The 21,361-nt window shown below is 35.6% G+C and overlaps 5 protein-coding genes across 6 annotated transcripts; 3 read left to right on the top strand and 2 right to left on the bottom strand.

Annotated features, from left to right (window-relative positions):
- The first annotated feature begins 9,676 nt into the window (after nucleotides 1–9,676).
- Nucleotides 9,677–10,596, top strand: LOC129781953 (histone H1B-like). Of its 2 annotated transcripts, XM_055789453.1 has the most exons (2): nucleotides 9,677–9,805; nucleotides 9,860–10,596. In XM_055789453.1, exons 1-2 carry the CDS (start codon nucleotides 9,712–9,714, stop codon nucleotides 10,390–10,392), a joined length of 627 nt encoding a protein of 208 aa, XP_055645428.1. In that variant the 5' UTR covers nucleotides 9,677–9,711; the 3' UTR covers nucleotides 10,393–10,596. The 2 variants fall into 2 exon arrangements, with proteins under 2 accessions (XP_055645428.1, XP_055645427.1); XM_055789452.1 differs by having other exon boundaries at nucleotides 9,690–10,595.
- A 535-nt stretch (nucleotides 10,597–11,131) lies between these two features.
- On the bottom strand, nucleotides 11,132–11,739 carry LOC129781947 (histone H4). The gene has a single exon (XM_055789446.1). The coding sequence runs from the start codon at nucleotides 11,694–11,696 to the stop codon at nucleotides 11,385–11,387; it is 312 nt and encodes a 103-aa protein (XP_055645421.1). The 5' UTR covers nucleotides 11,697–11,739; the 3' UTR covers nucleotides 11,132–11,384.
- Nucleotides 11,740–11,904: 165 nt separating this feature from the next.
- Nucleotides 11,905–12,374, top strand: LOC129781939 (histone H3). The gene has a single exon (XM_055789438.1). It carries the CDS (start codon nucleotides 11,964–11,966, stop codon nucleotides 12,372–12,374), a length of 411 nt encoding a protein of 136 aa, XP_055645413.1. The 5' UTR covers nucleotides 11,905–11,963.
- Nucleotides 12,375–13,531: 1,157 nt separating this feature from the next.
- LOC129781943 (histone H2B-like) lies at nucleotides 13,532–13,920 on the bottom strand. Its single transcript, XM_055789441.1, has one exon. The coding sequence runs from the start codon at nucleotides 13,904–13,906 to the stop codon at nucleotides 13,532–13,534; it is 375 nt and encodes a 124-aa protein (XP_055645416.1). The 5' UTR covers nucleotides 13,907–13,920.
- Nucleotides 13,921–14,164: 244 nt separating this feature from the next.
- Nucleotides 14,165–14,988, top strand: LOC129781942 (histone H2A). Its single transcript, XM_055789440.1, has one exon. It carries the CDS (start codon nucleotides 14,165–14,167, stop codon nucleotides 14,537–14,539), a length of 375 nt encoding a protein of 124 aa, XP_055645415.1. The 3' UTR covers nucleotides 14,540–14,988.
- Nucleotides 14,989–21,361: the final 6,373 nt, after the last annotated feature.

The raw sequence follows: 21,361 nt of genomic DNA, 5'->3' as shown, positions 1-21,361 counted from the left end.
CATCCCTAGCTGCGCTCAGCCAGATACACCAGCAGGGTGTAATAAAATAAAAGGATGTTATTTAGAGCGAAGGATGGAAAGGGGAAATCCAAGAATAAGATAGGCGCACCGACGAGGTGCTATAAACTTAAGGTATTTTCTTAGGGTAGTGCAGCCGTCTCAGACTGCACGTTACCATACGCTAGAAGAAGGGACAAGGAAGGTAGATGATCTAAACGAAACCGATATGTTATCGGTTTTCAAGAGAGAGAGAGGAGATGTTCCTCGTCAATCTTAGTTTAAGGAACCATGTATATATTGTGAAACTTTTGAATAAATTTTTTAGTATTGTAACAGAACTCACGCGAAAGCGTTAAAATTTTTCTTTCAATAGAGAAATTTTTCACTATTCATGCTGTTAAATAGGCAAAGGGCCTGGCTGAGAATGGAAATTAAAAGTGCCCCCAAACCAAATCACCCGCTTTATGGAAAATGTTGTATAGGATACAAAATAAGAAATTTTGAGTATTTTTTGCCTCTATGAGATTCACCATGGAATCTATAGTAAGAAACGTACTTTTCAAGTTTTTGCATCTTACTATGGTGTATCGAGAAATAATATCAAAATAATTTTTTATCAAAAATTTATGTACCAAAAAAAAACATTTATGTAATATTGATTTTTTTTTTATAGATTCAGTACTGCTTTAATTCGTATTCAAATGTTTTTCTACGCGTTTTCTAGATATGTGTGATTTTTTTCAGAAGTTTAACTGTGTGGCGCGATACATAAAATATATATTTATAAATTTTTCGTTTTTTTTAGAATTCTGAGAATCTGTACTGGTTTAATCTCTTTTTAGATGTTTGCGATTTTTTTTTCAGAAAATTTTAAGTACTGCGCAGTACAAAAATATGCAATATTTTTTTTTTATTTCTATATTGTTTATTGTCTAGTATTTTTTCATTTGGAAAATGAAAATGTTGTATACGGTACAAAATTTCAAAAAATAAATTATTATTCTGAATACCTATACTCAAAACTCAAGCCTATTGAGAATGAAAAAATGGAAATGAAAGATACTCAACACGCACAGTACTGTTTTGAAATGTGTTCGTACGTGTTTTTTTATTTATGATTTTTTTCATAATGTAGCGAGGTTAAAATGAGGAAACAAAAGTACGTTCAATACTTTTTATTTATATGAAATAGATGATTGATAAAATAGTGGATATCAATTCATAATACTAAACAATTCCAAATCTGATCTATTTAAAGAATTATCTAATTTCGCATAAAAAAAATCGATGGTAATTTTATCATAGTAAGATGTACTACGAGTATTTTTACATATTTTCTTTTTCAAGCAACAAAAAACAACGTTTTAGCCATAGCTCTTATTGTGAACCATATAGATGTTATATTCAAAAATAACATCTAATTTTCTAATTCGCAACAATACTTTCCATAGCGCTGGTGATAAGGTTTGGGACTCTTTTACGAATACGGAATACGCACATACAATTTTAGGATTTTAACCAATTAAAAAAAAATAGAAAATTACTGAAATAGAAATAAGAAAAAATATTAAAAAAAAATTAATTAGATATTTTCGTACCGCGCAGTTATCAAAATATTCTGAAAAAGACATACACGAACAAATAAACATAAATACTTATATATGAATTTGACCTTTTTTTTGCACCACATATTATCACACATGTCTAAAAAGGTGTAGAAACGCATTTAAATACGAATTAGAGTAGTACTGAATCTCTGAATAAAGAAAATTTCAATATTTCAAGATTTTTCGATACACCATAGTAAGACGCACTTTCATTTTTTTCCAGTAATTTTTATCTCGAAGCTATCGAGAATAGTGTGCAAAAAAATGAAAAGTACGCTTTTTACCACAGATTTTATGGTGAACCTCATATCATTTCTTATTTGGTACCCTACACAATATTTTCCATAATGCGGGTGATTTGGTTTGGGGACAGTTTTTATTTCCATACCCAGCTAAGCTTTTGAATTGAAAAAATGTAGTGCAGCTAAGAACGACACTCAACAAAAAATGGATTCGATTTCTATCCTGAAGCAAATATCAATACAGACTATATCTTCTACATTTTCCGTGCTCGAAGAACAACCAGTATTGCAACTGGATAAATATTACATTTCTTTCAGTCTGATAATCATGTTCAGAAATCTTGAGTTAAGCATTACGTTTGATGTTATTAACTGACCGAAAAAAAAAGTGGGAAGAAGAAATGATTTTTGTTGTCGGCTAATAAAAAATAAATAATAGATAAGAATATAAAAATAGAGTAACAACATAAAAAAATTCAATTGCTTTGTATGGAAGTTTGTGCTAAGTATCCGAAGCTTCAATATAATTCGGCCAGATCACGAGCAGCCATCATGCACAAAAATAGATTTTATTGAATTAAGATAATTTAATTGATAGCACACACACACACACACTTTCTCACGCTCGCACTCACCTGATGTGACTTCTCGCCCAGTGCCCAGCTTCTCATCACCCGTTGGTGGTCAGGCTCTTAGTGCCGTCGGTCTTCCTTCGTCGTCGCTTACTTTCGTGCACTTCTCTCCCGTTCAATTCCAACCAATATTTCTTTCCAACACTATTTCTATTCACAACAATTTCTTCATCTTTCCAAACTATTATCTCCGTTTAACCACTTTATTTTCTTCTTCTTTTCTTTTTAGGAAGCCGTTTTGTTACCTTCCAATTTTTCATGTTCCACACCGCGAATTTTCACCATTTTATACATCGCGTGTACAACTAAATTTGCTTTTTTACACAAACCATATCTCAGCGACTTGTGTCGCACAGGATTCCCGACCTGCGCCACTTAGAGTCAGAGCAACAGACACGCTTCCCGATAACTCACGCACTTTTGTTACAAATCACCGTTGGCCAATCATTTTCATTTCTTGGTCGTTCACCGGGAACTTTGCGACCAAATATCCGTACACTTTTGCTAAATGCACCGAAGTTAGCTAGTATCGCTGATATTTTCCGGCGGATCGTCGGCAATGAAGGCTAGGCCGGATCGTGCATCGAAATCAACACTGCCAAATTAAACACCGATTTGGAGAAAACGGATGCAATCCGTCCGTCCGTGCTGGTGCGGTGGTAACTGATCAAGTCCCCCGTTTCTCCCGTTTTGTTCACTGTGTTTCTCTGACTTCCTTGGTGCTGCCGCTATTGACTTGAATTGACATCCGTGTTTGGGAAACTCCCTGTGCTCGTTTCGAATCGCTGTTGAGAAAACATTTAGCGTGTTCTTAATTCATGTTTGAAACAATCTTAAATTTCTCTGTTACAGTTCACACGTCCCTACCAGAATCTTGTTTATTACTCACTTGGATATTCTAGGTACCATTCGAAGGCCGTTTCCTATTGAAATCGTTCACCGATTTGGTGCAATTTGACCGAAATACTGATGGTAAGCCTTTTCAAGTACCAACACAACACTAATTTTGCGACTTAAATGTAATGTTAAGGAACAGGAACAGTTTCCGGATCTATTGATACCAAATCCGAATATTTACTCAATAACGGATCATCTTCATCCAAACTTTGGTGCATTTTTTTAAATAATATGCGCAGCAAATATTGTATATCTAATATTTATTTGAGCAGCCACTACAAAATGGCGGATTACATATTTTCTCAGAACCCCATAAATATGGGTATCAAATCAAAGGTCTTGACTAGTAGAACACAGACATTCAAGATAAATGCAAATCCAAATTGTCCGCCACCACCAGATGGCGCCATATATAGTTTTTTCACAACCCCATCAATATGGGTATCAAATGATAGGGCTTGACTAGTAGAATACAGTTATTTATGGAAAATGCAAATCTAAGAAGGCGGCCACTACAAAATGGCGGATTACATATTTTCTCAGAACCTCATCAATATGGATATCAAATGAAAGGGATTGACTAGTATAACATAGTTATTTATGGGATATACAAATCCACCACAAGATGGCGATGGCGACAAGATGGATATTCATCGGAATATTTTGATGATGTACTGTATTCTATTAGTCAAATCATTTCATTTGATACCAATATTGAGAGGATTTCAAAAAAAAACATAGTCGACCATTTCGTGGCGGTGACCTTTAGGTATTTATGTTGTTCATAATGTAGTGTATTCTCCAAGTCAAGCCATTCAGCCAATTTTTAGCGGCGGCCAAATTGAATTTTTTCAAGATCAAGGAATACGCAGTTTTATAATGGCAGTAAAATTAAAGGTAATTTCAGATCAATCAGTGATCAGGAACGGGGTCCAATTTCAATCAATGTGGGACAATCCTACAAACACTCAAGCATACAAACAAACAGGACAAGCTGAATGAAACTATTGAAAAAGTAATTGTTTATTTGGGAACTGCGGCCATCTTGGACATTGATTTTTAATGATCTACTGTGTTCTACCAGTCGAGCACATTCAATTGATACCCATATTGATGGGGCTTTGAAAGAAAAAATATGGCGCCATCTTGTGGTGGAGACCATTTTGGATTTGCATTTTTTCATAAATAACTGTGTTCTACTAGTCAATCCCTTTCATTTGATACCCATATTGTTGGGGTTCTCAGAAAATATGTAATTCGCCATTTTGTAGCGGCCGCCATCTTGGTTTTGAATTTTTCATAAATAACTGTATTCTACTAGTCAAGGCCTTTGATTGCCATTGTTTTTTCATATACCATATTTCATATAGCCAAATTTATGGGGTTTTGAGAAAACCCATATTGATAGGATTTTGAGAAAATATGTCCATAATCCGCCATTTTGTACCGGCCGCCATCTTGGATTTTCAAGATCACGGAATACGCAGTTTTATAATGACATCCGAGATAAAGATGTGTTCCAAATTTCAGATCAAACGGTTAACAGAAAGAGGGTTAAATTTCTATCAATGTGATACAGCGCTATAGACAACGTTATAGCGCTATAGACAACGTTACAGAGTTACAAAGTCACAAAAATACAAACATGTCCAAGCTAGATAAAACCGTTCAATAAATAAGTGCAAATCATAATAATATTACGTTTACCGAGAGAAAATTCTTTGTTTTGTGATTATCCGGAGTGAAAAAAAAATTAATACTCCGGATAATCGAGTCCGACCTGTATTTGACGTTTAGAGCAATTGCAAATGAAATCGACAAATGACATAACATGAGTATTTTTGATTGGAAATATTTTTTTTAAATATCTCGAGAATGGCTGCATTTAGAATGAGATTAAGAATGACCTTTTTTGTTTCAAATCACATCAGATGTTCATCAGAAGTTTGTCAAAAATAGTTTTACCATCTTGGATTATTTTTTTTCTCCATGACTTCTATTTTATATGAAAAAATAAAAATAAAAATAAAAAATACGTATTTTAGATGTTGCAAACTAAAGTTTTTTTTGTAAATAGAAAAAAAATACTATTTTTTTCTCAGTGTATATTTTTTCACGTTTGAACATCAATACTCTATAACTCTTTCTGAGACACCATTTCGGTCCGACTTATAGTTTTTGAGATTTAAATTATCAAAGATTCCTCTTACTAGAATCAATACGCCATTTACAAAACTTACACTTGAGTAAAAAAAATTCCCATTGGTGTGGAGAACAAATATTTGCTTCAACCCAAACGGAATACAAACTTTCATTCGAATCAAAAATATATGTTTTAAAATCTGCATTTTTAGGTCAATTTCATTTGGAATTGCACTATCTGAATCCATTCTATCCGGTGACAAAATGAACTAAAATAAAATAAGTATAGACCGGTAATGATGTTATGCATCATCTATATATATATATATATATATATATATATATATATATATATATATATATATATATATATATATATATATATATATAAATGGATTTCTGTCTGTCTGTCTGATTCTTATGGACTCGGAAACTACTGAACCGATCGACATGAAAATTGGTATGTTGGGGTTTTTTGGGGCCGGGGAAGGTTTTCATGACAGTTTGAGACTCCTCCCCCCTCTCTAATGGGGGCTGTCATACAAATGAAACACAAATTTCTGCATAACTCGAAAACTAATCAAGAAAATACCAAATTAGGCATGTGAAGGTTTCAAGGGACATAACAGGTTTCTATGGTGAATAGACACTCCTCCTGTCTCACTGAGAGGGGAGGGGGCTGCCATACAAATGAAGCATACATTTCCGCATAATTCAAGAACTAATCAAGCAAACGGAACTAAATTTGGCATGTGGAGGTATTATGGGGAAGAAACATTTCTAAGGTGGTTCGACACTCCTCTTAGGGTGGGCTGTCATATAAACGAAAAACAAATTTCTAAGAAACAGTAAAATCAGAGAGATGTTTTCCCCTTTTTATGTTATGATTTTCCAAATCTAACCGGTGGTCAAAAAATCATTTTACCCGTTTTTCCAAAAATCATAACTTTTGAATGTTTGAATGTTATGTCCAATTAAAGCCAAATAGTTTATAGTGCCACATTTGCGATTAAACTGGATTTTAGTCGCATAGATCTAGTATATTCGCACAGAAATATTGCAAAAAGACTGAAAACATGTAAACTTTGAAAAGTTATAACTCAAAAACGAAAAAAAAAACCTTTTTGATTTTTAGAATATGTTATGTAAAACATCCTTAGTTTTCAAGAAAAAATAAAAATAAAAAAATGGCGCACTTGATCCCGAGACCATGTAAACTATAAAAAGCAAATACAATCAATAATCACGAAAACAAAATCCAATTTTATCGCAGGTGTAATATTTTTTCAAAGGAGACTAGCTTCTTGACTTCAATTTCATGTATCGACCATATCGAGAAAAAATGGGAAAACCGATTTTTCAAATCGAACCATCGGTTAGATTTGAAAATTCATAAGTTGAAAACAAAACAAAAATACATCTCTGATTTTAAGATATGTTATGTAAAACATTCTCAGCTTTCAAGAAAAAATATAAAAATATATAGCGCAGGAAAAAAAGGAACAGGAAAAAAAACAAATACAATCGATAATTACGAAGAACAATTCAAATATTTTGTAAGCGGGTTTTTTAATGAACAGGTGATTGATTTTAAATTTTTGACTTTGATTGACTTTAAATTGAATCGAAATGGTCACCCTAACGAAAGAATAAAAAAATACGAGTCTAATATCTTGCGATAAGAAACAAAACTACCACTTCCATGAGATTCTGAGAACCACTGAATCGGTTTGGCATCGAATTGACTGTATTAAAATATGACACCATTGTTTGTCTCAATTTTCATTCAAAATTTTCTTTATCACTTAGAGAAAACTGGATGCTTTATTACAGTAATTTTCAACCGGTGGGGAATTTAGTCTTTAAAAGGGGGGAATTCTGCAAGGGACTATTGTACATTTACTTCGCTTTGAATTTGACAATGATTAACAAAAATTACTACAAAAACTTTATTGGATACGCTAAAATTTGCGATCCTCGGCAAACATTTCTAAATCTGGAATGTAATGTTCGATTGAACAACTTCACAATGTTTCAAAGACTTTCGTCAAAGAATGATGATGGAACAGACGACGAAACAGTACAGAAGACCATTAAAAAGAAAATTGTACAGCATTTGTCAAGATTTTTTACAACAAGTTAAACTTGAAACATGTGATATCATGTTTCATGTAACCATGTCAAATAACAAGATTTGGACATGGTTTGAATCCCCTTTCGACTGGCAGTGACGAAAGTTTCGGATCAATTTTAGAACAAAATCATCGATCTGCATTATTGTTACGAGTATTGTTGTCTAGTGTGTAGTATTTATGTGAATCTGGATTTCCTACAATGCTGCTGATGGAAAGAAAACACCGTAACAGAGTGGATATCGAAGATGACATGAGTTGTGCTTTTTGACAACGTGCTCAAGAATTATGATTTTGGCGGAAATCATTCAGACGCAGGTGTCATACTGACTTTATATACCTTTTTTGTAGTCAGATACAAGTACAGAATCATATTTGTTGCGAATATAACTTGAAAGCCGTTTGTATTCATTCATTATTTTACTGATATGCTACAGACTTTCTTACAAAATACTGATAGGGGGAAGAACTGGGATTAATCTTCGTCAAAAGTGGAAAGGAGCAGAAAAGGTTGAAAACCACTGCTCTATTACATAGGATATTTATTATATACGGAATGGATAACTCTCATCCATGATTTTTATTTTTTAAATGTGTTTATCCTTCTCCAAAATACATGTACACAAGTTTACTTTTCAAATTTCGATTCGAATTATGCGTGATACGGATAAGCCAGATCTGAGCTTTCAGTTTTACCAGGATGATGTGTTGGATTTGTTACCGTTTATCTGCGCAGTCGGGTAATTACCTGTATTGAATTAGGATCTCACAGTTGGGTAATTGAAATGTACGTTTTGTCGCGAGTACAAATCTTGAGCTTTGTCGTTCCATATGAGCTGCCTGTTGAACAGACTAAGCAGATGAAGAATTAAGGTAGTTAAAGTTGGAATTGTGGAATGTGAGTTGTTGTCGAAGGACTGAACAAGATAAAACTAATAAATTGATTTCAAACATGCTGCTATTGACTATTCGAATGAACCCATTGGAGAGTTGTCTTTGGAAAGCTAGCTTATATTGAAATAATATTTCACTTACGAGTGGCAAAAAAAACGGAAATAGTCTAACGTTGGTATAGTAAAAACGATGACAGAAAGAAAAAAAAAATTAATAGCGGAAACATTCAACAGATGAAATGAAAAATTCAGAAGCACAGCTATGGTTTTTTTCAACTTTCAATTTTAGGTTATACTGGTTTGGACTCAACATATGAATAACATACAAATTCACCAAATCATAGGGTACATGTAAACATTATAAACATCATGATGATTTTTAAAATTTTAAATGATTTTAAATAAATAAAATATTTTTGATCTGTACAGTTTGGGATTTTGTAGCAGAATATCGATAACACAAATGTTGGCAAACAGTTTGTATTACCAATCCATCCTCGGAACGTGAATCGTAACTACGAATATGATTGTACGAATAATGATGATATTTTCTCTAAAAGTATTCAAATTTCTTTCATTTCACAGAACAAATTTAAATAATGGTAACAATTTTGTATGGGTATATTGAGTCATATGAAAGCGAACGGAAATCAAAAAGTGCCTGAGCTGCTCCGATGGCAGCAAAGTTTAGATGAAAATACTTCGCTGTGTTGATGAAGAAACATACAATTTTGGTATCAAATGATCGGGGAAATGTTGCTCTTCTTTACAAACAACTTTTTATCGTCGTTTTACTTTTGTAATAACACAATTTTACACATTTTCAGTATTGTGTTAATAGTTCTGATACATACTATGCACATTACCGGAAAATTGTTGCGAAACGAGAAGTGATTTTTAACATCAGACAACTCTGAATGTTAGCTAGATTATCATAGCGTGCAATGAAAAGCGTATAACGTTATTTTGTGCGAATTAGGACAAAGAAAATTACCATGTCTTAAAATATGAATTTCAAAAACGCAAAAGATTTTCTCAACAACGAATTGAAACGAACGCACTGAGTTTCCCTAACACAGATGTCAATTTCGAGCACAAGTGGCGACACAGAGCGCACCATGGAATTCAGCATTTCGTTGAAACATAGTAGTGAAATACAGTGAAAAATGGCCGATACAGTTACTGAAGTCGTTACCGCAGCATCGGTTGCCGCATCTCCAGCCAAGACACCGAAAAAGGCTCGTGCTCCTAAAGGAGAGGGTAAGAAACCGAAAAAGCCAGCCACTCATCCACCAGTGAATGAAATGGTTTTAGCCGCCATCAAGACTTTGAAGGAACGTAATGGATCATCTCTTCAGGCCATCAAGAAGTATATCGGTGCCAATTACAAGTGCGACGTTGCTAAGCTCTCAACTTTCATCAAGAAATCTCTGAAGAGTGGTGTTGAGAAAGGTAGTCTTGTGCAAACCAAAGGAAGTGGAGCATCGGGGTCCTTTAAAATTAAATCTAAGGACAAGACACCTGCGGGCGAGAAGAAACCAAAGAAAACTGCGGCTGGGAAGAAGCCTTCAGGGGAAAAGAAAGTTGCCAAAAAGGCAGCCACTCCCAAAACTGCTGCCGTCAAAAAGCCTAAGGCAGCACCAGCAAAGAAAGCGGTTGAGAAGAAGGCTAAAGCAGCCGTCGCCAAAGTTGCCAAAAAGGCTGGAACCGTGAAAAAAGCGGCCGCTCCCAAACAGAAAGCAACCAAACCATCGAAAACAGCGGCGAAGAAGCCTAAAACTCCAAAACCGAAAAAGGCTGCACCGGCTAAGAAACCCGCTCCGAAGAAAGCCGCCGCCAAGAAGTAAAGTTCAGTCGATTGAAATGATTTAAAAACAAACAGTCCTTCTCAGGACTACAAACACATTGAATCGAAAGAGTAACAAAAGTTTTTCACCTCAAATAATAATTCAAATGATTTTTTTATAACAGTTAATATACATTTTCACACATCTGCATCATGTGTCCAACATTGTACACTATTAAGAATGTTCATATTCTAACGAAACGAGATATGATGGCCAACTGATGATATCGAAAAGCATCAATTGTGTAACAAACTTTACGCCTGCATTAGGTTGCGATCACATGAGGTTTTGGTCTAAAATCATTCATAGCCATCGCGATCGTTTTGAGATTACATGTACCCAAGTATAGTTTACAATGATCCCTCATTCGACTCATAATTCACAGACATTCAGTCAACAAATATTGGACTTTTTTTTTGGGTTTGGGTCAATACAACTAAAGTACAACGTGAAATTGTATTTGAATCGTCATCATAAACTAACAGGAAAACCTGTTTTTATGCGTTTCCTCATTCGTGCGACCATTTTTGAGTACTTTTATTATTTGTGTGATTCGAGTTTAGATTTAATAATGAAATCGCACCAAATGGGTCGCACAAATGGGAAATCTGGCAAAAACGAACGCACAAAAAACTGGCTTTCTTGTACCACCAATTGAGAAACGAATCATGATTTTGAACAGTGGTTCCTGCGCAGTAAGCATGCTACACATCTGGAGCGGTTGCGTTCAGTACAGAAGTTTAAAGTTGTTCAATGTTTCGTTTATTTTTCACCACGTCATGTAATAACATTGTATACATTTGTAATATCAATATTTTTCGATAGACGGCGAATGACCTGAAGGGTTAAAGCCGACTGAAATAAATCAAATAATCAATCAATCAATTGAACAGTGGTTCATTTAAAAACGTTACTAATCACTCTTTTAACTGGAAAAATATCGTGGCCCTGAAAAGGGCCGTTTTGTTGAAACCTACGCAAAAGTATATCATTTAACCTCCAAATCCGTAGAGAGTACGACCTTGGCGTTTCAAAGCGTACACAACGTCCATTGCGGTAACGGTCTTTCGTTTGGCGTGTTCCGTATAGGTAACAGCATCTCTGATTACGTTTTCCAGGAATACTTTCAGCACTCCACGAGTTTCCTCGTAAATAAGACCGGAAATACGCTTCACTCCTCCACGACGAGCCAAACGACGGATGGCGGGCTTTGTGATACCCTGGATGTTATCACGAAGAACCTTACGATGACGCTTGGCTCCTCCTTTTCCCAGTCCTTTTCCTCCTTTACCACGGCCAGTCATTTTTCTGAATTATTGTATGATGCTTTCCAGTACAAACGATGAATGAAACTGATGTTGTTTTCACCTAGGGGTACCCTCTTTTATATCCGAATGTAAATGTTGTTTCCTTCTTCATCATATTGTCATTCTTCTCTTCTCTGCGTTTTCCTTTTTGTTGCGCATGCGCAAAATGGTAACACGTTTCATATATAAAAGCGAGGGAACGCGTGGAAATTTTTCATTCCAAGAACAACTTTGAAACCGTTAACTCTACTGAAATCGTAAGCAATGGCTCGTACCAAGCAGACCGCTCGTAAATCCACCGGAGGAAAGGCTCCTCGCAAACAGTTGGCCACTAAAGCTGCTCGTAAAAGTGCTCCAGCTACCGGAGGAGTCAAGAAGCCACATCGTTATCGGCCAGGAACCGTCGCTCTGCGTGAAATTCGTCGGTACCAAAAGTCGACTGAATTGTTGATCCGTAAGCTTCCATTCCAACGTTTGGTTCGTGAGATTGCTCAGGATTTTAAGACCGATCTTCGCTTCCAGAGCTCGGCTGTTATGGCTCTGCAGGAAGCAAGTGAAGCTTATCTAGTCGGATTATTCGAAGATACCAATCTGTGTGCCATTCATGCCAAACGAGTGACCATTATGCCGAAAGACATCCAATTGGCTCGTCGTATTCGTGGAGAACGCGCCTAAGTCTGACCTATCTGATCTCATTCTCAAACAAACGGCCCTTTTCAGGGCCACCAATTTATGCGAAAAGAGTTTTAAAAACACGTTTTCAAACTCTGACATTCCATACGCTGTCACAAGTATGAATATATGAAATATGAATGAACCTCTGAGCTTGCTGATAAATGTTACTATAGAAGAATATTTTTGATAATAGAACATGCTTCCACAAATATGATCAATTCTTAATCAGTTCAGAGTTATTCGTTTACAAATGCTCGTATTATTTAGTATCATTTTGGAACCAAGCATCGTATTATAATCACTTCTCGTTGCCGGCGAGCGTTAGTCGAGAATGGATTGTCTTTCTTAAGACAGGTGAAGGAGAAGTAATGGAGTAGTTTTCTTTTCACAAGGGCCCTTCTCAGGACTAGAGACGAATGAACTGCAAAAGTTTAAAGTCTCTAAAAACCCAACAAGGAAGGGATGTACTATAATGATATTGGACTTATGTGACAAACAATATTTTACTTTTTGTAATTTGGTATATTAGGATAAATCTTAAAACACTTTCCAATGTGCATTGCAGGCTGATTAATGCACGGTTGGCAATAATACGTAATAATTTATTGCCCAATCTGGTGTCTCCAAAAGACGTAAATGGACGCGTTCTCGATAAAAATATATCTTAGCAATTTTACTATATTTTGATTCGACTTCTCGTGCTATTTGAAAAGGACACTTCAAAGAAGTAGTCTCGAAATAACTCAACTCCCCGTCATCACTAATAAACTTTAATATGCCATGAGAGGGGACATCCGAGTGATATACTGGAATTACGACGTTCCATGAGAATGGACAGTCGAGATTAAAGGGCAACAAGTTTCAGTTATCAAATTCACTCGATGCATTATACATTCTGCACACAATGATCACATCATTCTCAAAACGTACTTCACAATAAATCGTTTTACATTAAATTGTTATATCGAGCCATTTTGGACACCTTTAGTGATATTACTTTTCAGAAACTTTCGAGCAATGAAAGCGGAGTGTTCGCACGAGAAGCGACTTGTTATAATAACACCAATAAATGATTGAAAAATTGTATTTTGAACTCTTTAACCTAAATTTTGTGGCCCTGAGAAGGGCCGTTTTTTTCATATTGTAGAATTCAGAATTTACTTGGAGCTGGTATACTTTGTGACGGCTTTGGTTCCTTCGGAGACAGCGTGTTTGGCCAATTCTCCTGGTAGCAATAAACGAACTGCGGTTTGAATTTCACGAGAAGTTATAGTTGATCGCTTGTTGTAATGCGCTAAACGAGATGATTCAGCGGCGATGCGTTCGAAAATATCATTCACAAAGCTGTTCATGATACTCATGGCTTTGGATGAAATACCCGTGTCAGGATGGACTTGTTTCAACACTTTGTAAATGTAGATAGCGTAGCTTTCCTTCCTGCGGACCTTCTTCTTTTTCTTGTCGGTCTTGGTAATACTTTTCTGAGCCTTTCCGGACTTCTTCGCTGCCTTTCCACTGGTTTTAGGAGCCATTGCTACGTTTTAACGCTTTCACTGTTCGAGAGGAACTAATGTTGAAAGCAAGGGAAACATCATGTTATATGCACAGTCAGGGTGGAATGTATGCCCGTCCCCTTATGTTTATGATGCCATTTCATTATATTCGTAGCACTGCCTGAGTGAAAAACTAATAATGGCAGAGTTAGTATAAAAGAGGGTTCGCTTACTGAAAATTTTCATCAGTACAGTTTCGCTTTGCTCGTGAATAACTTCATAATTATATAACAAAAAATGTCTGGACGTGGTAAAGGAGGAAAAGTTAAGGGAAAGGCAAAGTCCCGTTCAAATCGTGCAGGATTGCAGTTCCCAGTGGGTCGAATCCATCGTCTGCTCAGGAAGGGAAACTACGCCGAACGTGTTGGAGCTGGAGCTCCTGTTTACTTGGCAGCAGTGATGGAATATTTGGCAGCTGAAGTGTTGGAGTTGGCAGGAAATGCCGCTCGTGACAACAAGAAGACCAGAATTATCCCACGTCATCTGCAGCTGGCTATTCGTAATGACGAAGAATTGAATAAGCTGCTGTCGGGTGTAACTATAGCTCAAGGCGGAGTTTTGCCCAACATCCAAGCTGTCCTGCTACCCAAGAAGACCGAGAAGAAAGCTTAAATCAACAACGACATGGAACTGCACTAAAATCGAGAACCCAACCGTCCTTTTCAGGACGACAACAAATTTCTAATAAAGAGTTACATTGATTGGTTTTCTAAAAATCAATCCACAGCAATCTCCAAGGAGAGCATCTGTTTCCAAACCGATATGAGTGAATCATTTCACCGAGCTCGGAATATTACCCTGTTGAGCCCAACCGAGGCCGGAGACCGACAATGGACCTTTTCTTTCTAACCCACGTAAGTCCCTGCAGATCGATAGTGGACTTTTCTAAAAATCGATTTCTGACTTATGCTTTCTAAATATGCTTAGCTTTCTCCTGATTAATTCTAGCTAATAATCATAAGTTCAATGTTTTAAACTATTGCAAAGCATCAGCTCACAACGAGGAATGTTTCAAACACTGCTTCGAAATGAAATCGAATCTCGGTTAATCAAATCGATAAAGGCAAGCAGTATTATTATACGAGTAGAATTTAGCAGAAATGGGTAATACATGCTCGTTTTACTCAGGTAGTTGAGATGGGCCAAATTACCAGGTATACCAGCTGCTAAAAAACTACATTTCCAGAATTTTCTTTCCTTCCATGCATACATCCTTCGCCACGTTGCCATGAATAAGATCAGGATGGGAAGCAAAGGATAATGATTGAAGTACCATTCTCATCAAAAAAAAAAAAAAAAATTCACCAGCAATTCACACTTCCAATGATAACATTGTGTCGAGCTCCGGACCTAGTACTGAATCTCATACAAGACTCGTTAAACAGCTTTGCCTTTCAGTCCTTCCGTCGATAGTGCAGAAAAGCCAAACCACACGATACATCAGAGTTGCTGGATGTTATCAAAGTTTTATCGATTATTTTGTAACAAAAGTAACATAGAAATACTGAAAATTGTGATTTTGGGTAGCTTTTACCTTGTGTACACGGTTTAAAAGTAATTGAAGAGCGTCGTGTCGAAACTGGCTGTTATTCAGCTGATTTGGCGTGAAATCGCTCCATACGTTACTGCAGGTTAACGAAGTTCGACAGAATATAAAATTTTTAACTAATTGTATTTTCTCTTTTTTTTTATTTATTGAAAGCTGTCAATATACATAAATAACATCGATTAATTTTAAGGTTATTGTATATTGAAATCTATCTATGTAATTGAATATTTTCTGCAATCAAACGATTTCTGCAAACTGAAATCAAAGCTTTTAATTTGGCGTTCCTATTCATGCTGTTAAATAGGCAAAGGGCCTGGCTGAGTATGGAAATTAAAAGTGCCCCCAAACCAAATCACCCGCTTTATGGAAAATGTTGTATAGGATACAAAATAAGAAATTTTGAGTATTTTTTGCCTCTATGAGATTCACCATGGAATCTATAGTAAGAAACGTACTTTTCAAGTTTTTGCATCTTACTATGGTGTATCGAGAAATAATATCAAAATAATTTTTTATCAAAAATGTATGTACCAAAAAAAAACATTTATGTAATATTGATTTTTTTTTTTTTATAGATTCAGTACTGCTTTAATTCGTATTCAAATGTTTTTCTACGCGTTTTCTAGATATGTGTGATTTTTTTTCAGAATTTTAACTGTGTGGCGCGATACATAAAATATATATTTATAAATTTTTCGTTTTTTTAGAATTCTGAGAATCTGTACTGGTTTAATCTCTTTTTAGATGTTTGCGATTTTTTTTTCAGAAAATTTTAAGTACTGCGCAGTACAAAAATATGCAATATTTTTTTTTATTTCTATATTGTTTATTGTCTAGTATTTTTTCATTTGGAAAATGAAAATGTTGTATACGGTACAAAATTTCAGAAAATAAATTATTATTCTGAATACCTATACTCAAAACTCAAGCCTATTGAGAATGAAAAAATGGAAATGAAAGATACTCAACACGCACAGTACTGCTTTGAAATGTGTTCGTACGTGTTTTTTTATTTATGATTTTTTTCATAATGTAGCGAGGTTAAAATGAGGAAACAAAAGTACGTTCAATACTTTTTATTTATATGAAATAGATGATTGATAAAATCGTGGATATCAATTCATAATACTAAACAATTCCAAATCTGATCTATTTAAAGAATTATCTAATTTCGCATAAAAAAAAAATCGATGGTAATTTTATCATAGTAAGATGTACTACGAGTATTTTTACATATTTTCTTTTTCAAGCAACAAAAAACAACGTTTTAGCCATAGCTCTTATTGTGAACCATATAGATGTTATATTCAAAAATAACATCTAATTTTCTAATTCGCAACAATACTTTCCATAGCGCTGGTGATAAGGTTTGGGACTCTTTTACGAATACGGAATACGCACATACAATTTTAGGATTTTAACCAATTAAAAAAAATAGAAAATTACTGAAATAGAAATAAGAAAAAATATTTAAAAAAAATTAATTAGATATTTTCGTACCGCGCAGTTATCAAAATATTCTGAAAAAGACATACACGAACAAATAAACATAAATACTTATATATGAATTTGACCTTTTTTTTGCACCACATATTATCACACATATCTAAAAAGGTGTAGAAACGCATTTAAATACGAATTAGAGTAGTACTGAATCTCTGAATAAAGAAAATTTCAATATTTCAAGATTTTTCGATACACCATAGTAAGACGCACTTTCATTTTTTTCCAGTAATTTTTATCTCGAAGCTATCGAGAATAGTGTGCAAAAAAATGAAAAGTACGCTTTTTACCACAGATTTTATGGTGAACCTCATATCATTTCTTATTTGGTACCCTACACAATATTTTCCATAATGCGGGTGATTTGGTTTGGGGACAGTTTTTATTTCCATACCCAGCTAAGCTTTTGAATTTAAAAAATGTAGTGCAGCTAAGAACGACACTCAACAAAAAATGGATTCGATTTCTATCCTGAAGCAAATATCAATACAGACTATATCTTCTACATTTTCCGTGCTCGAAGAACAACCAGTATTGCAACTGGATAAATATTACATTTCTTTCAGTCTGATAATCATGTTCAGAAATCTTGAGTTAAGCATTACGTTTGATGTTATTAACTGACCGAAAAAAAAAAGTGGGAAGAAGAAATGATTTTTGTTGTCGGCTAATAAAAAATAAATAATAGATAAGAATATAAAAATAGAGTAACAACATAACAAAATTCAATTGCTTTGTATGGAAGTTTGTGCTAAGTATCCGAAGCTTCAATATAATTCGGCCAGATCACGAGCAGCCATCATGCACAAAAATAGATTTTATTGAATTAAGATAATTTAATTGATAGCACACACACACACACACTTTCTCACGCTCGCACTCACCTGATGTGACTTCTCGCCCAGTGCCCAGCTTCTCATCACCCGTTGGTGGTCAGGCTCTTAGTGCCGTCGGTCTTCCTTCGTCGTCGCTTACTTCTGCACTTCTCTCCCGTTCAATTCCAACCAATATTTCTTTCCAACACTATTTCTATTCACAACAATTTCTTCATATTTCCAAACTATTATCTCCGTTTAACCACTTTATTTTCTTCTTCTTTTCTTTTTAGGAAGCCGTTTTGTTACCTTCCAATTTTTCATGTTCCACACCGCGAACTTTCACCATTTTATACATCGCGTGTACAACTAAATTTGCTTTTTTACACAAACCATATCTCAGCGACTTGTGTCGCACAGGATTCCCGACCTGCGCCACTTAGAGTCAGAGCAACAGACACGCTTCCCGATAACTCACGCACTTTTGTTACAAATCACCGTTGGCCAATCATTTTCATTTCTTGGTCGTTCACCGGGAACTTTGCGACCAAATATCCGTACACTTTTGCTAAATGCACCGAAGTTAGCTAGTATCGCTGATATTTTCCGGCGGATCGTCGGCAATGAAGGCTAGGCCGGATCGTGCATCGAAATCAACACTGCCAAATTAAACACCGATTTGGAGAAAACGGATGCAATCCGTCCGTCCGTGCTGGTGCGGTGGTAACTGATCAAGTCCCCCGTTTCTCCCGTTTTGTTCACTGTGTTTCTCTGACTTCCTTGGTGCTGCCGCTATTGACTTGAATTGACATCCGTGTTTGGGAAACTCCCTGCGCTCGTTTCGAATCGCTGTTGAGAAAACATTTAGCGTGTTCTTAATTCATGTTTGAAACAATCTTAAATTTCTCTGTTACAGTTCACACGTCCCTACCAGAATCTTGTTTATTACTCACTTGGATATTCTAGGTACCATTCGAAGGCCGTTTCCTATTGAAATCGTTCACCGATTTGGTGCAATTTGACCGAAATACTGATGGTAAGCCTTTTCAAGTACCAACACAACACTAATTTTGCGACTTAAATGTAATGTTAAGGAACAGGAACAGTTTCCGGATCTATTGATACCAAATCCGAATATTTACTCAATAACGGATCATCTTCATCCAAACTTTGGTGCATTTTTTTAAATAATATGCGCAGCAAATATTGTATATCTAATATTTATTTGAGCAGCCACTACAAAATGGCGGATTACATATTTTCTCAGAACCCCATAAATATGGGTATCAAATCAAAGGTCTTGACTAGTAGAACACAGACATTCAAGATAAATGCAAATCCAAATTGTCCGCCACCACCAGATGGCGCCATATATAGTTTTTTCACAACCCCATCAATATGGGTATCAAATGATAGGGCTTGACTAGTAGAATACAGTTATTTATGGAAAATGCAAATCTAAGAAGGCGGCCACTACAAAATGGCGGATTACATATTTTCTCAGAACCTCATCAATATGGATATCAAATGAAAGGGATTGACTAGTATAACATAGTTATTTATGGGATATACAAATCCACCACAAGATGGCGATGGCGACAAGATGGATATTCATCGGAATATTTTGATGATGTACTGTATTCTATTAGTCAAATCATTTCATTTGATACCAATATTGAGAGGATTTCAAAAAAAAACATAGTCGACCATTTCGTGGCGGTGACCTTTAGGTATTTATGTTGTTCATAATGTAGTGTATTCTCCAAGTCAAGCCATTCAGCCAATTTTTAGCGGCGGCCAAATTGAATTTTTTCAAGATCAAGGAATACGCAGTTTTATAATGGCAGTAAAATTAAAGGTAATTTCAGATCAATCAGTGATCAGGAACGGGGTCCAATTTCAATCAATGTGGGACAATCCTACAAACACTCAAGCATACAAACAAACAGGACAAGCTGAATGAAACTATTAAAAAAGTAATTGTTTATTTGGGAACTGCGGCCATCTTGGACATTGATTTTTAATGATCTACTGTGTTCTACCAGTCGAGCACATTCAATTGATACCCATATTGATGGGGCTTTGAAAGAAAAAATATGGCGCCATCTTGTGGTGGAGACCATTTTGGATTTGCATTTTTTCATAAATAACTGTGTTCTACTAGTCAATCCCTTTCATTTGATACCCATATTGTTGGGGTTCTGAGAAAATATGTAATTCGCCATTTTGTAGCGGCCGCCATCTTGGTTTTGAATTTTTCATAAATAACTGTATTTTACTAGTCAAGGCCATTGATTGCCATTGTTTTTTCATATGCCATATTTCATATAGCCAAATTTATGGGGTTTTGAGAAAACCCATATTGATAGGATTTTGAGAAAATATGTCCATAATCCGCCATTTTGTACCGGCCGCCATCTTGGATTTTCAAGATCACGGAATACGCAGTTTTATAATGACATCCGAGATAAAGATGTGTTCCAAATTTCAGATCAAACGGTTAACAGAAAGAGGGTTAAATTTCTATCAATGTGATACAGCGCTATAGACAACGTTACAAAGTTACAAAGTCACAAAAATACAAACATGTCCAAGCTAGATAAAACCGTTCAATAAATAAGTGCAAATCATAATAATTTTACGTTTACCGAGAGAAAATTCTTTGTTTTGTGATTTTTTTTTTATCAATTCGTTTATTTTTACAGGCTCAGTTACATTAGTTTAAAGGAGCCGAATTCTTAAATATAATTTTAAAACTATATATATAAACAATTTTCTTACATCTATGGTTAGTAAGGTGGAAAACCGATTACTCGCGGTGTACTCGAGTTTAGGAGGGTGACATATTTTTAGGAGAAGGATGGGATATAAGGAAATTGTAACAATGTTGATGAACACTCATTTCATAAATCTATTCGTATATCTATAGTGTATTTACATTTCAACTTATTCTACTATTTATAGCAAGGGGACGAATTACCCGCAAAGGAAGGAAAGGAGGGTATAAGGATGTAGGGACAATCACACACGAAGATCTATAGCTTTAAGGAAAACATATATATGGGACATGTAATCAAGGTCTAACCGAGCCAACACATCTCTCACCGGCACATTGGGCTGTCTTCCTCGGGCCCGAAGGGAGTTTTCTAAATTCGATCTGGCGACCAGATACACCTCGCACGACCAAACAATGTGCTCGATGTCGTGATAACCTTGGCCACAAACGCAGAGATTGCTGCTGGCAAGATTGAAACGAAAGAGTAGTGCATCTAACGAACAGTGATTGGACATGAGTCGGGAGAAGGTGCGAATAAAGTCCCGACTCAAGTCCAGACTTTTGAACCACGGTTTGAGGCTAACCTTAGGGATAATCGAGTGAAGCCACCGACCCAATTCATCTTCGTTCCACTTACGTTGCCAGTTAGCGATGGTATTTTTATGGACTAAAGAATAAAATTCATTGAAAGCGATTTGACGCTGATAAATATCGCCTTCAATTGCACCTACCTTTGCCAATGAGTCAGCCCTCTCGTTACCCGGAATGGAGCAATGTGAAGGGACCCAGAT

The sequence above is a fragment of the Toxorhynchites rutilus genome, unplaced genomic scaffold (genome assembly GCF_029784135.1).
Source record: "Toxorhynchites rutilus septentrionalis strain SRP unplaced genomic scaffold, ASM2978413v1 HiC_scaffold_29, whole genome shotgun sequence".
NCBI lineage: Eukaryota > Metazoa > Arthropoda > Insecta > Diptera > Culicidae > Toxorhynchites > Toxorhynchites rutilus.
This window is presented reverse-complemented; position numbering and strand designations above follow the sequence as displayed.

What these genes read in the sequence shown, in the direction of transcription:
- LOC129781953 (XM_055789452.1), top strand. Translation starts at nt 9,712, where the DNA reads ATGGCCGATACAGTTACTGAAGTCGTTACCGCAGCATCGGTTGCCGCA.
- LOC129781947 (XM_055789446.1), bottom strand. Translation starts at nt 11,696, where the DNA reads ATGACTGGCCGTGGTAAAGGAGGAAAAGGACTGGGAAAAGGAGGAGCC.
- LOC129781939 (XM_055789438.1), top strand. Translation starts at nt 11,964, where the DNA reads ATGGCTCGTACCAAGCAGACCGCTCGTAAATCCACCGGAGGAAAGGCT.
- LOC129781943 (XM_055789441.1), bottom strand. Translation starts at nt 13,906, where the DNA reads ATGGCTCCTAAAACCAGTGGAAAGGCAGCGAAGAAGTCCGGAAAGGCT.
- LOC129781942 (XM_055789440.1), top strand. Translation starts at nt 14,165, where the DNA reads ATGTCTGGACGTGGTAAAGGAGGAAAAGTTAAGGGAAAGGCAAAGTCC.